Source organism: Falco naumanni, chromosome 7, assembly GCF_017639655.2.
Source record: "Falco naumanni isolate bFalNau1 chromosome 7, bFalNau1.pat, whole genome shotgun sequence".
Classification (NCBI taxonomy): Eukaryota; Metazoa; Chordata; class Aves; order Falconiformes; family Falconidae; genus Falco; species Falco naumanni.
Genome location: NC_054060.1, coordinates 61,787,318 through 61,805,730, shown reverse-complemented (window position 1 = coordinate 61,805,730; position 18,413 = coordinate 61,787,318). Strand labels below are relative to the sequence as shown.

The 18,413-nt window shown below is 36.5% G+C and overlaps 1 protein-coding gene across 14 annotated transcripts in view; it reads left to right on the top strand.

The window, feature by feature from the left end:
* Positions 1–18,413, top strand: part of RALGAPA1 (Ral GTPase activating protein catalytic subunit alpha 1) — a 132,790-nt gene that overhangs the window by 39,801 nt on the left and 74,576 nt on the right. For 6 of the 14 annotated variants that reach the window (XM_040599623.1, XM_040599621.1, XM_040599622.1 and 3 more), the window contains exons 17-22: positions 873–1,013; positions 7,362–8,930; positions 10,825–10,949; positions 13,193–13,409; positions 14,568–14,741; positions 18,188–18,340. In XM_040599623.1, coding sequence (XP_040455557.1) covers positions 873–1,013; positions 7,362–8,930; positions 10,825–10,949; positions 13,193–13,409; positions 14,568–14,741; positions 18,188–18,340 — 2,379 coding nt within the window. The remainder of the gene's footprint in view (positions 1–872; positions 1,014–7,361; positions 8,931–10,824; positions 10,950–13,192; positions 13,410–14,567; positions 14,742–18,187; positions 18,341–18,413) is intronic. The other 8 variants (XM_040599632.1, XM_040599633.1, XM_040599635.1 and 5 more) reach the window with 5 other exon arrangements.

Below are 18,413 nucleotides of genomic sequence, written 5' to 3'. Positions count from 1 at the left end.
TAATACTACTTCAAGTGTACTTTGAGATTGAATGCAGTATTGGTTCTTGCTGTATTTTACTCTGACAAAGGAAAACAAATGTCGTAAAGATTAATTTTAAATCTATTAGAAAAGCTACAGATAGAACCCTGATCTTGATACCACAACTCTTATGTAAGTTTTCCATTCTGTAGGACTGTTGGCAGGATTTGAGGTATGAAAAGGTGAATTAAGATCACTTTAGCCAGATTTATCCAGTATTGATTAAAAGCCAGACCCTATGGATAAGCAATTAATACTTTTTGTTGTCAATCCATTTAACTTCAGTCACTTCATTTTTAATGTAGAACTATAAAAAGTTGTATTGGAAATTTCTCCACACAGAACTGGTAATTTTCTCCTTATGCTTTTGAATCTCTTTTGGAGAACCATGAATTCAAGAGTTTGGGTTTGTGTAAAATTCAGAGATGCTTTTTCAGGAATAAACCAAAGGAAACTAGGAAAATGCAAATGTAGTGTAAGTTGCTTTTTTTGTTAAAAGTTTCAAGTGCTGAGTGCTTGTGGAGCGACTTTAACTTTGATTTTTCAACCCCTGATGCAATGGGAAAAAGTGTTAATTAGTTTCTTGATTTGAATGCAAAATCTCTGTAATCGTCATAATAAAGGCATTGTTGCTGCTTTACATAAAAGTTTAAAACTCAAAATGTCTTATGTGTCCACTGATTTTTTTCTTACAGCTCTGCCAATATCTGCCGTGCTGAAATGTTTTAATTTTTGAATTTTCTTCCTTTTTATCTTTGTTTTCTCTGTTGCTGCTTTTTCTGTGACACAAGCCTTTCATTATAGTCACTCTTCTTTTTTCCTTCCCCACTTCTTTCTTTTCCTTTTTAAAGCCATGAGAAGCCGATCCATTGGTGAATGTGCTCTGCCATCGGCCTATATACGCAGTGCTAAAAGTGCTCCTGTTCTGATCCATACTTCCAAACCCTTCTTGCCTGATATTGTTCTCACTCCCCTTTCTGATGAGCTTTCAGGTAGTGCCACCTCTGCTAATTTCTGCACCCCCTTTATCACTTTTTTAAACCTTCTGCTTTCAAATTCTGCTAAGTCATTAAATTTTTCAAAGTAAAAAATAATTGGGGGATGGGGGGAGAGGGGAAGAGATTAAGAATGAATATTTTGAGTTATGTAAAATATCATGCTATTTTGCAATTCATTCTGGAACTGTTAGAAGTTAGTGCTGTGCCAATGTTTACAATCATAAAAGTGAAAAATAGAGAAATCTCTTGGTTTTTCAGTTTATTGGTAAGCAATGATGTAGGTTCTGTCTACCAGAGAGTACAACTAATCTAAATTTTTTATTTGTGATGAGGGAGGGAGGGAAAGGAAGAACGTAATTTTACTTTGATTTGCAATTCACATCTTTCTATATAAATTTTTGAATTCAGTGTCATAGACGTTGTGTGGACAGCCATGATAATGATATACTTTAGTTCCCATCAGAAAGAATGTCTGAGTTATATGGTGTCCGATAATACGCTTTACCAGCATGTCTGTTTTTCACTATTACATAAAACCATGAAAAAAATCTATATATACACTTTGGAATTCTGAAGTGCTGTGTTTTGGTGGTGTTTTCCAAATGATCCATTTTTTACAGAGTTTTAGTTTTCCTTAACATTACGTTTGGTCCAGGAAGGTGGTTGACTAGAAGCTTGACAGCAGCTTGCTTTGGACAAAGAGGTTCAACAATTAGAATTGGCACAGATTTTAAATAGCGTGCATGAAAGTGTACAGATAATGTTATTTTTTTCCCCCTCTGCTCCAGCTAGTACATAGATGTAGATTAGTAGTGTGTTAAGGCTGACAGTCATATTATGCCTTTGTCTCAATGACTGACAAAAACAAAAAAGCACAGTGGAAGACCATATATATAGTCAAAACTGTGTATAAATATAAGGACTTAATGGCAGTAATTCTTTAATGGAAGATATGTTCTTTTTTTTTTTTTCTTCTTTTCTGTCTCTCCTGTTGCCTGCCTTTATTACCCAGGAAGTACCAAGGACTGTATTTTCGTAATTTTATTTTTTTATGTGTCCCAAATTAAGTCGTCTTGTTGTGAAACAGAAACTTGGTGCCTTAGTATTCAATCTGAAAACATATGTGGAGAGTCAGGAAAGTTCAAGGAACCCACTCTAGAGAGACCAGACTTTCACAATGAAAAACTACAAAGTTTGTGAATGCAAATTTTGACACCACAAACAAAAAGTAATAAAATACAAATTATATGTAATAAATTAATAAACATATGAGTGCAAAGGATAGCTCTTCTGAGATATAAATTGTTAGAACTTAGAAGATAGTGTTTTTAATAGGAATCATACACGAGTGACCTATTAGGAAATAGATCTTATCTGTCCATAACATTGTTGAAATAGTCAATTCTTAATGAACATCTTAAGAGCACCTGCAAAAGGGAATGGGCTTTCACAGTGAACTATTATTTTGTCATATAGTCACTGATAACTTAATTATCCTGTCGTAAAGAAGGCAAAAGTGCTTTTGCAGGCAATTTTATCATCCATGATTCTGAAAAGTCCTGGCTTACATCTTTCTTCTAATGTGTCCCAAACCTGATGGTCTCTTGCTATTGTCCTTTCTGTTGATACTCATCCGATACAAAAACTGCATGACGAAAGTAATTTTATTTAAAAGTGAAATAATTTTACAGACCTTTGCATTTCTAACATAGAAAACATCCTAGACGCTTCCTGGTTTTGGTGTCTTCTCAAACAGATGGGTTTGAAACAGCTTCATAGTGTGCCCAGGAATCTTGAACATTGCCAGAAAACTAAAAAGCTCCAGTGAAGAAAAGCAAGCCATTGGAGTGTTGATGGGGAGGTAGCAGAGTAAAGGAAAAACTATCCACCTGATCAGAGTGCACTTTGCTCTTTTAATTTTATGCATTTTTTTATTGCTCTCACTCTTTAGTCTTTCTTTCTTTTTAAACATGGAGCTTTATGATTTTCCTTGCCTTCTCTTCTTACAGTAAATACATGATTTTTTGAAAGCCTTTTGTGTCCAGATCTACAGCATGTGATTTGGCAATTAATCAAATTGTTTCTGTCATAAGCATACTTCCGGTAATGAATGATGTTTAGCTAGCTGTGACAGCCCTTCCTTTTATTTCATGTTTATATGAATATCTCTGTTATCCAAACTGACTTTCAGGTCTGACACAACTTGAAGGAGAGGATATTTCAAATGATTCCGAAAGAATAGGATGCTCTAATCTTAAGTTTTCTGAAATAGTATTCATCTCCTTTTTAGATGTGAAATTTCTTATTGAAAGATTGACTCACTGAATTACTTACTAGTGAATCTTGATAGATAGTCCAAAAGAAAGCATTTTTGCCAGAACTTTTACCTTATATACAGTACAGTGTATTAATTTTCGAAAGTAAGGCAGAATACCCCACTATAATTTGTTATTTATCGAGACAATGTTTCTGCTTGAAGATCAGTCAGTAGGTTAACAAAATTTATTGCAAAAGCTCAATATTTACATCATCATCTAGCATCATGGAAGATGCTTTTCCTAAGATTGTAATTCCTTCATGTAGTTTTCTAAATTATGCTGTGTTTCCATGTGCAGAATATCTGCAGCTTTTCGAATCGGATCCAGAAATTGGAAGTGGAGATTTATGCTTTAAGATGTTTAGTTAGTAAAGTGATTTGGTATAGTGCAGTTGTTGGAAATCTGCAATGTTTCTGAAAAGAACTTTTCTTTTAGCCTGTTAGAATCATAGGAAATACAGTCTTACATGTTTACAGGGTAACTAGCAAAAGAACTATTCATGTAGTGAACTGTTGAGGATTTTCAGGTGCAAGACTGCTTGTGAAAAAAAGTGGCAGTGAGATGTCGGCAAGATTCCTGGAAGCAATTGGCTACAATGGCAGACTCGTGAATTGCAGATGGGAGATTTTTCCTTATCCACTGGGACTGAAAGAATCAAAGGAAGTTTTAACCTGAAAGGGAGACACATATTAAGCCTTTAAAGCCTTGCTCCCTAATCCGTAAGTCATCATTAAGATGAAATACAGAGGAATCATAATTGTAATGCCAATATGGCTGAAATTGTTTTTTAATCCCAGAAACTCACAAGATGAGTGTGTTCTTATAAAAGAAGTGAAATGAAAGCTTAGAAGCAAAACATTATTTTTTCTCCACTTGCTGAACTGACTTTCCATGATGAAATATAATCCTGTCCCAACGTTATATGGGAATCTTCTACTTGCACTCATGTTGTCTTGCCAGAATGTGGCTCTCCAGAGTTTGTATTTTAGCATCTCTGTCTTCCACTTGATGCTGAATAAATACCTTTTTCTTTCTGCATTCTAGCAGAAAAAGGAGAGGTAAGGGTTGATTTAAGGAAAGTTGTGCCTGGATGAGATTGGCTAGAACTACCAGTTTCAGTCTCTTCCTCACTGTAACATATTGGGAACCAGACCCACATTTCTCCTAAGTATGTGCAGTGTGTCAGATACACAACCTTTTGGCACACAATTGCAATCTCTAGGTAGTGAAGACTCGTTAGGAATTGATGGTGTCCCGGTCTGACTGTATACCCCCCGTGTGCAAGGGCGAGCCCTGGTTGTAAAGGAGCTGTTTGGGTTTTTAAACATTGTCTATATTTTCAGTGCTGATATTGCAGTAACAGTATATTTTTCATTTCCTTCATTTCTTCCTCTCTTCTACAAAAAAGAAATCTCTGTTGGCACAAGCACTACATGTTTGTTTGGAAACGTTTGTGTATTTGCACGTGCTAGACACGCATAAGTGAGCACCTAAGATTAATGCTGGATCAACATTGAAATAAATCTAGCTAAATTTATTTCAATGTGTGGAGCTGCTTGGTGTGCATTTGGAGTTCTCCATCCAGTAATTTTTAACATCCTAGAAAATCATAGTCACTGCATGCATGCACAGTATGCAATCCTCAGGCTGCTGCTTTAGTTGAGTTTATAAAAGGTACAAAAGATGCATATTGAGGGCTCAAGATGAGATCTGTGTATCGTTACCTGTATTAATACAGTATAATTAATTACGTCTATATAACATCATACATATTTTTGACTGAATCCTATGGTCCTTTTTTTGCAGCTATAAAATGTGGCTTTGAGACTATATAAGCATAACTTGTGTTAAGCTCTGCCGAAGTCAATAGAGAATTTGAATTAACAGCTCCAACTAGAGAGACACCATTCATTTCAGAGTGTTAATTGATATAGTTAGTAATAACTTGAATAAGAACAGTGATGAGGAATTTGTTGCTTATCAAAGCTAGAGAGAGGGAAAGAGATAATAAATTGTGTTATACGTGATGATTATGGGGTTTATGTTTACTTTCTGAAACAACTTGGATATCTGCTCTCTTTTTTCCAGTATAGAGCACTCTATTTCCTCTCTAATAGCTTCTTTACAGTTCAGTAAACTTTGCATCAGGTCAAACTTTAATTTTCACATTTTAACTTCTCTGAAAAATTGAGCGTGGAAATACCACTTTTCATCTTCTTCCAACATGTACATTTAGTTAAGTACAGATGTATCTCATTCCTTCGGTTTTTATGCTTTGCTCAGAAGGAAAACGAGAAATTCATCTCCAGCTCTTAGCATTCTCTGAAAAGTGTGAGCAAGTTTAAAACAGGGTTTTTTAAGGTGACTTCAGGTTATCATTATTAAATAATACTGAAATAAGCCTAGAAATCCATGAAGTAACAGTTTGAAACATTTTAAAATCAGATCAACATAGTTTCTTTACTTTGGCAGTAACACAACAGATTTAGGGGAGGGAAAGGGGCTTAAATTTTGTGATGATTTTAAGAAAATTCACCATTGCGGACCTGAAGATAAACCCTCTAGACAGAACAACAAGGTAAGTCTGTTCATAGTGGCAAGTAACTCTTGTGGATGTTCATATAAGCTTCTTATTGTTATTCCTGACTTTAAAAGCATATCTGCAACTTTTTAAGTGGTAGGTAGTTAAAAATAACTCTGGGGAATAAAGGATCCTGTAAAAAAGAAACAATAGAAAATTGACAAAGCTGTTTTTACCTTACTGCTCAAGTGTCTATCCTATAAAAAGACAGCAAGGGGTAGCGCAAATTCTTGCAATTAGTTGAATTGTCTTTAAGAGATACTTAGTCTTGCCTACAACGGTGATTTGGTAGTGTGTAGCATTTCTGTAACATATCATGAAATCTGAAGAGGGGCATGCGGATTCTTTATTCTGGTGGGTGATGTGAAGCAGGCTGAAGATACCTCTTTACAGTTCCTAGGTGATCCCCATAGGAGCTGCAGCTTTCATTACAGTTAACTATGACTTGTACTGATGCTAACGTATTAGCAGTCTCAACAGAGACAAGGAATCGCTAATTTAAATGGTCATAACAAATTTTCTGCTCTTTTCATAAACGAAAGTGGTTTTGTTCTAATGTTAACTGTTGTGAGGCTGCGGGATGTTTTTCAGTAGCAGAGTCCTTAATTTGGTAATTCTCAGAAATGTCACATGTGCTTGAGTAAAACTGGAAGGGAGGGGGGGAGGTAAGCCTCCATCAAGTACTTAGTTTCGCATTTTGAAGATGACAGACAAAACATCCTCCTAGGGAAAAAGGGTATATCTTTAAATTGTCTACTGTGTGTAGTCGTCTTCTGTATAGGGCCAGCTCTTCCCTGTCATTTAAAAGCTTCAATCTTTAGGTATTATGTATTTATTTAGGTGTCATCCGGTATTACTGTATTATGTATGCTATAATATTCATAATTGTATGGTAGTATTCTTCCTGATATTTCAGTCATTTGTACCTATTCATACAAGTTATGAAGAAATATAGTTTGCCACTTCAGTAGACATTTCTAATTTTCCAGAAAACTTACTTGTTCTCTTTGGGATTGTGCATTTTTCTGAAGATGAAAATTCCGTGAAGGGTACTACCGTTAAGCTAATTTGTATTCCAGGTATCCATTTCCTGAGCAAGATAGCTGGAATAATATTGGTTGGATTACTGAACTTATTGGCACAGCCCTAGCTTTAACTGTATTTCCAAACGTTCCATGGTCTCACTGTTCGTTCTCATGCATGTTAACATTTAAAACTGTGTTCTGATGGTCTAACTCATTTATATTACATTCTGTACTGGATATTATGTGCGTGTGTTTTTAACACTCTAGTACTGGAAAAAGTATTTTTGTTGTACTTTAAGAAAACAAGGCTGTGGACTTTCCTGGCTTTTTAAAGTCACGTAATCATGATGTGGTGGTAACTAATTATTGTCTCTGTATGTAAATTTTAGTGCGTGTTACATATACTTCTTTCCTGCAGACATTGATGATGCTCAAATTCTTCCACGTCCACCTCGAGTCAGACATTTTTCACAGAGTGAGGATGCTCCAAGTGAAGTTTTTGGTGCATTAAATGAGGAACAGCCACTGCCACGAAGCAGCAGCACCTCTGACATCCTGGAACCATTCGCAGTTGAACGAGCCAAAGGTGCAGTTCCTGTCATTGACAGTTCATCCCATCATGCTCCAAGCTTACAGAGTTCCACTGAGACCTCTTCAATGCATAGATCCACTGAAAGCCATATCACTGATACAAATAGCAGAGAGTCCTCCTTGGAAGTTGGGGATAGTATTTATGACCATCTTTGTCATTTAATAGGGCCGGTAGAATTTGCAAACACAGCCTTTGAACAAAGCCAATATGTTGACCTTGAAGGTGAAGATGATCTCCTTTCCTCTCTGAGAGAATACCTTAAAGAAAAAGAAGAACTTTGCGGTAACTTTGAGATAGATAAATCTGAGGCTTCTGCTCACGAAGTTGATACATCAGTAAATAGGAATGATAGATTACCACTGGATGGATTAGAAAATAGAGATCAGACTGGTCAATGCACGAATAGCATCACTGTTACAGAAAGAGCCGATAACACACAGCTGCACCTAGAACAAAACCAAAGTGGCTTTATAAGTAATATTGCACCTACTCAAGTAGACATTTTTACAAGAAATCAAGCGCTTGATAAAGCCAGACAGTTAAATATTGATAAACAGTATGAAAGTCTGTTTGATCATGGGTCAAGTAGTCCTAGCAGCAAAGAAGGGAAGAGATACCTGTACAGGCAAGCAGCCACTGAAGCTGATGTAGATTTAGTTGTGGAAGCAGCGGTAGCTGAAAAGCATAAAAGTGCCCAGTGTAATGAAAAAGTAACCAACTCACGTGTTACACATGCAAAGAAAATTCTACCTAAAGCACAAGTTAACCCTCAGATGCCTCACAACACAGGCACAAGCAAACTGTCACCAACTAAAAGGAGTATATCTGAAACCGTAACTCATAGGGCCAAAATCATGAAAATAACGACTAAAAAAAGAAATAGCGTTCATGTTACTTTTAGGCCATCTACAGAATCGGTTCAATTTTACAATCCTCTTGAGAGCAAAGAGGCTGCCTGGAAAGCAAGACTTCGTAAACTCGGTGGCTTCAGTAGTAGCACTAGTGGTAGCAGCAACAGCAGTACCAATGCAAGCGCCAGCTCATCCGCTGTCACGGAGCTGGTTAAACCTGGAATATATAGACCTCTAGATGCAATCAATGCTGCTCCAGCTGGCAGCAAGCAAATTAAGGAATCCACAGAAACTCAAGCAGCCATGTTGCAAAAAGAAGGTATCGCAGTTAATCAGTTCCATAATCGTAGCGCCTTTAGAGCATCAGGTCAGGAGTCAGCACAACAGCAGGGCTCCCTGGGTGGTGTTTATAAAACTGTTGTACATGCTCTTTCGAAGCCGAAGGCAAATGTTTCCCCACAGAGGCAGAACAGAATGCCAGCAGAGGCTCCACTGAGGGATCTGTACAGTCATGTAATGGGCTATTTTGGAAGGAAAGCTGCAGGTGAGCACTAACAGTGTGCAGAGCGCAAAAGGAGAAAGGCAGCACCAGTTTGGCTTAATGCAACTGAAGCAAGCTCTGATAAGCAATCAAAAGGCTTTGGGATGATCACTGCTTTCCCTGTTTGGTTATGCATGCGCCTACAGCCAGCTGATTTTTCTCCCAGCATAAGTTACTTTTACATACTTTAAATTACTAATTTTCCTTTTCAAGATATTTAGTTGAACCTCTTTGCTGCTGAAGACCATCATGTTAGGGAAGAGGAAGAGACAGTAAATGACCTAATAAAGGATTAAGCCTGGAGAGTTTTGAATTTTCATCTACCATGCAGAGCCTTAAAATTCAGCCTACTAAATGATTGGCGTATGCATATTTTATCAAAATCTGCTATTCCACTCTGAGTGTAGTTTGTTGTCAGAAGGACCTGGCTCTTGACCAGCTAGGTTGGACTATATTGTATTTCTGGTTCATTTAGTGTGTTTTCTTCTTCCTCCTCTTCCTCCTTTTCCTCCTCCAAAACAAAAAAGCCCCTCAAATTTACATTTGGAGGTCAGTTTAGTTAACCGTTAACAAATAGTCTGAAATGGAAATGAATTTCATTATGACAGTTCTCTGTGAGTCTAATCATAAGGGGCATTTTGAGTCTTTTTCAAACCGTGCTGTAGGCCTTTCTGTATTCATTCATCCAAATGGATGCAGTTACATCTTGGCAACATCTTTCATTGCTTTCTTTTTTCCTCGAATCGTGGATGTTCATGAAGGTCTCATGTTAGCCTTTCTTCTGCTAACTATGAGACCTCTGTGGACGGATCAAAAAAGAAGGCTGTCATTCTAATATCCATTGTCTTAGTTCACATAACCTTAAATGAAACAACAAATTAACTTTCAGCAGTAATGTAGGTTTCTTTTTTTTCCCCATTGTTATGCTGGCATGATTAACAGAAGGTTCTGTAATGCATCCTGCATCGAGATGTTAATGCCACCTGAGGGCAGTCTGTAAGCATAGCACCAGGAGAGCGGGACTGTCACGGGTCTCAAAAAGGCAATTTGCTTCCCTGCAGAATCTGGACTTCTGAAAAAAGAGATATCTAGAAAGCACTAATTTTAGAAGTACCACTTCTTTGGAATCTGTAATTTTTAACGGAGCCTCATTGTTAGAATTAGCTACACTGTGGTCTCGTGAGAGATGACCCTGAGGGAAATTTTTTTTATGGAGAAAACATGAACTGGAATAACTTGAAGGCTTCAAAGGTGAAGATCACGAAGTCAAGGGTAACAGCCACAGTTAAATATGAACAGTATAGTTATATCAAAAATACAGTGCTGATAAATGAGTGGATTTAATTAATTGTTCATAACTGTTGACCAGAGTTTGAGGTTTCATTCCATGTACTAGCATGTAATTTTATTACACAATACTTTCTTTGCACTATTTATACTAACTGTATACAGTGCCATGTTGACATTTGTCATTAGGACGTTACAACCTAGTTTACTTTTTCCACTACATTGCTCTTCATTAGGAATGCAGTGAAGGAGTCTGTAGGAATCTTATAAAATTTTTAGGATTGGTTACTTATTTGTCGTGATATGGAGGAAGAATATACGCTGTATCCTTAAAACAAGCATTAACAACTTTGAGTAGTGCTTACCTATAAGCTTCTTGCTCTTAAAGGTGGTATTGGAAATCGACTAACCCCTGCTTAGTGGGAAGAAGAAGCCGTACTAATTCTTAAAGTAGAATCTGCTTTAAAAGAGGGAAATTCTTAAAATGCATGTTTGGCAATTTTGATTTTTTAATTTCTTTTAATTAGCAGGTTTTTTTCATTTGTTACCTTTTGGTTTGGAAATGTCTTTGTGCATTCTTTACTATATACAGTTGTTCATTTGCTTTTAGCTAATAGAGAGGACATGAGTCAAAAGCTGCACCCTATTGATAGTGATATTGGCAGTAGCAATACAAATGTTCCTGACCTCATGGATGAATTTATAGCTGAGAGACTCCGCAGTGGTAGTGCACTGGTAAGCCTTTAAACTTCTGTTTAAAAGTAATATGTAAGTAAAATCTAAGTCTGCATATATGTAATATATGCAATAAGTAATACGTAAGTCTGCATATATGTGTGAACTCTTCAATGACTTCAGTTTACTAAAATGTATTTCTCCTGGATTTTATGAATGGGAAAGAATTAAGAATATCACTTGCCTTTGACATAGATTCATGACATTTGATGCCATTTGTGTTTTCATATCTATTAAATCTTCATTGTGGAAGCAGCACACACTGTCAAATGAATAGTTTCATTTAATAAAACAGCCTTAATTGCACCTATATCTTTGTACACAGATACTTTCAGAATAATAGTTCATATGTGAATTTGCAGTCCTCGGTGTGGTATGTAGTTAGGTACGGTGCTGCAGCATGGTACTATTCTCTACAGGTATAGTCAGTGCAAGAGACTACAAAACTACACCAGTGTTATGTTTTTCCTTCATTTTTTTATTTCACTTACAAGTGTTGAGGAATTTTTTATGAATAGTTCTCTGCTAATTGAACCAACAATTTTCGTATGCTTTCTTCCAACACTTCAGAAGTGTTGTTGAATGTGATGTCATTCGTAATGAGAAATTTTAATCAGTTTTAAGAATTTCTGGTTACTGTTGAATGCTTACAGAATGAGACAACTGATCTGAGGAAATAAGTGTTTTATTAACTAGCAGCAAAAAGGGAAGTACTAAAAAAATATTGCAAATCAAGAACAAGTGGATAACAAATTAATGTAGCATTTCAAAGTTGTTCAGTTCTTTTTTCTGCTTAGAAATTTTAAAGATTTTTTTTAAGAAAGTGATTTTAAGACATGCTCCTGTAGAAAGTTGTCAACAAGTATAGTTGTTGCTAATAAGGGGCAGAAAAAGATTCTTCAAAGTTATTAGAAAAATTTGTTATTTATCATCACCTTTTATAAATGGCAAGAGAGGACCTATAGAGTTTCTCCACAGATATGCTTTTTTTTCTTTTGTATTAAACTCGTGTTTATAAAACTACTGTTGGTGCAAACGGTTCTTGTTATTAAGTGCGGAGTTACAAGACAAAAATATTAACTTGAAGTCTTTAAAAAAAAAAGTTAACTTAGTCTGCAAATTAATAAAACAGAAATCATTACAGGTGATCACGGAAGAGAGAAGGAGAGGGAATACTGTTTGTTTTTACATAGATGGGCAAGCATATTGAATATTAATAGTTCAGACAAGAGAACTGATACTTTTCTTAGGTAGCAAAAAACAGCCAAGATAAGTCTGAATAAATATTTTGAAACTGCCACTGATTTTGTAATCTAGCACACAAAAATAGATGTGCCTTCTTAAAAGAGAGTACCAACTTACTAAGACTAGTTTAAAGTTGTTATTCCTGTTGAATGCTAAAACCTTGTATCATGAAAAGCTTGTCAGTTTGAGTAAATCTCTAATTAGTAGTAGGGTAGCAGAAGAATAGAGAAGTGACAGGGCCTAGTGTAAAAGGAAGTCATCGTCAGTTTCATAATGCGTAAAGATTTCAAGCCATTTCATAAAATGGCTTTTCTACTTTTATCTTTCCTCTCAAGCAAACAATCTTACTGTGAAAAAAATGCCTTAAAGAAAGACTCCAGATAGAACCACCTTACTTTTTCGTGAACAAATCTATATGCCTTATTTCTGCTATATGCTGGCTTTGGTGTCTAAGTCAATACCAAAGTTTTGGCTTAATCATGAGAAAAATTAATGCATGAATTAGTAAATTCATTTGCTTGTGCTGTACATTAGATTTTTTCCGTATAGCATGGTAGCCTATAGGTCAGAAAACACAAAATTCCTTGACATTTTTTTTTCTGGAACCAAGGTAAAGAAGTTTTCTTTAGTAATTTAGTCATAATATGGAGATAATGCACTATTTTTACTATTTTTCACTCTCAAGTTTTACCTAATATATATGTGGCACATCCTAGTCTGAATCTTAGCCTTTTAAGGTATATGCCCAAAAATTCATGGTGCAAATAAAATTTGTGTTTATGAAATTCTGTGACTGCATGTGTTCTTCACCTTACTGCTGCGTGTCTGGGGTTTTGGAAAGTCCTGACTATGTATGTAGGATGATGACAACTTCTGGTTTAGGTACTTGCGAACTATTCATTCCACTCTGACATTTGCAAATGTGGGATTGCTTTTTCCATTTTATGTAAATAAGCCATCCAAGATTGTAAGATAATTTATGGCTCTTCAATGTTTAGAATGTGACAAGAAGAGGAAGCAGTCCTGGCAGCCTGGAAGTTCCTAAAGACCTTCCTGATATATTGAACAAACAGAACCAAATGCGCCCTATAGATGACCCAGGCGTGCCTTCCGAATGGACATCCCCTGCCAGCGCGGGCAGCAGTGACCTCATCAGTTCAGACAGCCACTCCGACTCTTTCAGTGCCTTCCAGTATGATGGCCGCAAATTTGAAAGCAAGTATATTTTTCCATAAGTCATAGCATTTTTGTTTGGTTGCTCGTGAATTTCCCTTTTTTTTTTGTTTTGTTGTTGTTGTTGTTGTTGTTGTAAAGTTGCATGCCAGCAGGTTTCTGTAAAGAGAGCTTGTTTTGATTTCCCACTGAAATCATTAGCAAGTTAATGGAGCAAGCAGAGCTCTTGAGAGAGGCTGTTGTGTTTATAGTGTACTAAACAAACTGGAATACTACTGTGCAAAAAGCAGAACAACAGTAAACAGAAGTTAGAAAGCAATATTGTCTTCTCCCTGGACTGTATCCGTCTGTTTTGTGCAAAATATGAAATGAAAGGTTATTTGTTTTGGAAGTTATTTTGATTCTTTTGAAAACATTTAAGTAAAACTTAAAGAAGGGCTTCTAATATTTTTACAGTGGTCTTTATGTAGCTATAGATTACTCAAGATACTGAGTGTAATATCATGGTAAAATTAGTATGCTTTGTTAAATTTAGTATGCTTTATGTAATAACATAATGTTTTTTATTGATTTCATTTATCCGTTCCCACTCTTACTCAACAGAAGGGGTTATTATGGTTGCTGGGAATTACGACTTCATGAATTATGGGAGAAATGATGTTTGTATGGTAGAATTTATTGAACAAATTACAAGGGTTTAGATACGTAGATGTTATGCAATTAAGTGATGGTATTTAAACCCACATTTTACCATGACATTTTTTCTTTAGTGTTGAAAAAACATTTGTTAGAATATTATTTGCCATAATATTTTTAGTTGGAAGTTGGTGCTTCAGCAACCAACTTGGATATTTATTCCAGATTGTCATTTTTGCAAATAAATTCCTTAATGTGTGTTTCCCTTATTTTTACTTTATTATCATGTGGGTGCACTTACAGCAACTAAGCAGAATACAGGACATACAATAGGAATGTCTTCTGCAGAAGTACAGTCACAGTTTTGGGACAGAAATGAGAATATTCGTATTAGTCAATTACTTTCTGCTGTTACATTTATGTAAATTTTGCAATGGTGTGTTAGTAGCATAGGAGATACACATACAGGTTTGCCATAGAGGATTTTGGAGGTCCTGGGCTTTTGGTTTTTTGTATTAGTGGTATTTCTAGGTTGTAAGTTAATACAGTGCTTTCCTCATACAGATTTCAGCTTTGGCACTGAGGCAGGGACACCAGCTTCCACTGACGATGCAATTTCAGCACAGCAACAGAGTGCCGAGGAGCAAGAAGTGGCCAGTCTAACTACACTCCACATAGATTCGGAAACAAGTAGTCTCAATCAGCAACCATTGTCTGCTGAAGCTGCAACTATTACTGGTAAAGTAGTTAAAAAAAAACCCACCTTAAAAAAGCACATTTATTTCAGAAATTTTCCACCCATCCTGAAGAATTCAAGTTCCAGCTTCTGCAATGAATCTGTATTCTATATAAGATGATTCTTGGATTTCAGTTACTTTTTGATTGCTGTTGAAAAGTAATGGGTGAAATAACATAAGTGGAAAAGGTTTGTCTGACTTAAGTTACCCATATGATCCTTGGCTTGGTGCTAAATGTATTTTAAACCCTTCCTGAGAAAATCTATAAAACTACCACGGAGAAAACTCTTACCGCGTAATGTCTGCTAGATCTCTTACAAGTGTCCTTTCATTACTGGTAGTCAAATTGCTAATTTTCAGGAGGAGTTTTTTCCTTGGAAGGCTTTGACAGTGGTCTTTCAAAATACTGTATCACACTGAATTATTATGGGATTCTTTTACATATGTCTGTCTTAACCTCTGTGTTGTCTAACTGGGGGCTTTTAATATGCAAAATGTTAGTTACTGTGCCATGTGAGATCAGTTTCCATTTGTGTAACTTCAGAATTCTTCTTTTAGCACTTTCCCTGTTGTTTTCATGAAAAAGTAAGCATGTTAGGAAGCAGTGTTTCAGAGCCTCGGTTGATGAGCTTGAGGCTCCACCAGTTTACTTTGCAACAATTTTTTGAGAAAGAGAAGAAAGAGTAACCATTAGGTTAGCAACCACCAAGTGATGCAGTTAACCCCGATTGGATGGGCTCCTTTCTGAAGGAGAGAGTCTTCCTCTTTGATGAGTATTTGGAAGAACATTCTCTTGCCAGATTTTATACATGAGAAGTAAAGATGTCCATATAATTTTCACGCTCCTTGTTCCATAACTGTTACACACTACCATTCCTAGTACAGCCCTGGGAACAAGTACCTATTTTTTTGGTGAAAGCTTACACCTACATAGTGTCTTGTTCTCTGTGAGAAAACCAACTCTGCATTTTCAAAGATACTGAAAGACATCTTTACTTCCCCTGACACAATTTTCACTTTCTAAAATTGCCTTTCTGCTGAAAGAAGCCCGGTATGAGGTTTCTTGGACATTGTTGTTCAGCTTGTTCAACAACGTTCAGCTTGACTTCTGTTCTCTTCTTTTTTCTCTTTGCTGTGTGCTTGTTGGCAGTCCTCACAGAAAATCTGTTCTTTTTCTGTTTGTTTGGTTTTATATGTTAGTAATTCCATTACTGTTTGGTATTTTTGTCCAAGTTAGCACTACAATTGAATTGATAAGATTGCAGTTAATGACTGAGTTGTCCAGTGAGAGTTTCTGTGGCTGTCTTTTCTTGTTGTTTGGACCACTGTTTTAGAGAGGCAGTTTTTGTGTGTCACGTGCATTTCTCTGGGTTTCCTGAGGAATCAAGACTCGTGCAGTTACACTGTCTGTCTCTGTCTGACCGTTCCACGCCTCCAACAGTGTTGGACCTCATTGTCTAATTTCTGCTAAATTGACATACAAGAAAAAAGAAGGGCATTATTTTCTTCAAAGTTTGATGAAAGAGAGGCAGCTGTCTCATGAAAATTGCGTTTATGCAGAGTCCCATGACAGGGAGGCTGCAATTGAATTCACTATATTAGATACCAACAAATCCGTGCAGAAACTCAACCTCAAAACATGCTCATAAGAAATGAGTTTTCAGTGGTTCTGCTGCTCAGAAAACCACTTGTTTCTAAACAGTTTTGCTTTGAACATTTGAGGAAGGAAAATTTCTTGTTGCCATATACGCATCATTTCATATTCTTAGCAAATGGTTGCATTTACTATTGATTGCTGTTTACTAGCCCTAGAAGAAGTCGGACCCATAGTAGTCTTAGTCAAATTTGGACCCACATATGCTGGAGAATCTTTTAGTGCTTATTATAAGACTCCAGTAGTTTGGCAACTTTTCCACAATTATTTCTGTCCATGCTTTTCCATCATAGGAAGGTCTCTTTCCCTCCCTCTCCTGCCCACTCTTTCTCTCCATATCATTCCCTTTCCTTCCCTCTCTGTCCCACTCTCCATCACTTTCTCTCCTCCCCATTGCTCATTCTCACTCTTTCTCTTCATCTACTTTCATCCATCCCCACTTAATGAGCAGAATGGAAGAGAAGTAGAAAAACATTTATTTGAACATCTTTTAAATGTGTATTTTCCGTTATCTTTGTGAGCATGTGGAAAACAAGTGGTCAGTAGCAAGAGGAGAGTATCATTACCTGTTGCATGAAACAGTAGTTTGTGTGAAGCAGTAGTGCCCATCTCCTGCATAGAAGTGTTGATTTAAATTGATATTAAAAGCTTCATTGCTTTTGCCATTTAAAGCAGATAGAGACTTTTTCAGTTTAACAATGTAATGAAGATTGTTTACCACAATTTCTGTTCTGGTAACACTGACATTTTCTGTCAAGTTCTTTAAACAATTTGCTTTCCTCGCAAGAAAGAACACTTCTCAGCCAGCCTGGGAAAATTACAAATTTAAAAGGCTCACTTTTTCATTGCTGTCCATAAAGTTCAGTCTATCTCTAATACTGAACTTCATGCATAATATTTTTGGGTGCCAGTTGCACTTATCTAAGGGTCAAGATGAATAGGTTTGAATTATTCCATTTTAACATGCTGATGTGTAGGGAAGTATGTGGTGAATATCTGTTCTCTTTTTTTTTTGCCATGTGACTGTTCTGGCTGAACTCAGCTTTTTATAAGGACCTTTAGGCAAATTCAGGAAGTGAAACTAAGGTAGTGCAGAAGAAAAAATATAAGTACCTGCTCGCTCTCCGCAGATCTCTCAATAGAGGAGACCAAATAGTTGCCTAGAGAGGTTGCTCAGTGGTGATCATCGAAAAATGCCTTTGCAGCACTGCCATTCAAACACTTTTATTTTCCTGTCTTTGAGGAAATAACATTCTTCTAATTGTACAGAACTTTCCCTCCATATGGATTTTCTCAGCCCAGTCAGCAGATAAACATCAAAGATTGTCAGTTACTGATTGTCAGTTACTGCTTTGAGCTTTTATTTATAAATTAACTTGCATGTTTTTCCTGGAAAAACAGTTGTTCCAGGAAAGTGTCTGCTTAAACACTTTGCTGGAGAAAATTTTTGCTGAGGGAATGTAGAGGGAAATGTGACTGGTTCAGAACACTGAAAGTGCTGCAGAGGAAACACAGTTATAATTTTTTGGACCTAAAATAGAGCTCTGTTAATCCATTTACCTGTCTGATTTTGATGTTCATCACTCAGCTTTCCTGCATGTAATTTGTTTTCTTTCAGAGCACCACTCACAGGGAGATCTGCTTACAGTTTTTATATCTTTTCTTGGCCCAACTTGATACATAAAAGTAGCTCAGTTGTTTTTTTTTTTTAATGCTGTGTTTAGACAAAATTTCAGTAGCTCAAGAAAATAGAAAAGGCTTTTAAGGTAACTGTTAAAAAATTGCATTTGCAGGCTCTGAAAGTGCTTCTCCAATCCAATCTGCTCTTGGATCCCGATCACAGACACCCTCTCCTGCCACTCTTCATGCAGATCATATTGAGCAGAAGGATCTGCAGCTGGATGAGAAGCTCCACCACTCTGTTTTACAGACGCCAGATGACCTAGGCAATATCTGGAATAGAAAATATAAACCTGTTCTTTCTTTCTTTCGAATGCAATATAGTGAAGTAGCTAGTAT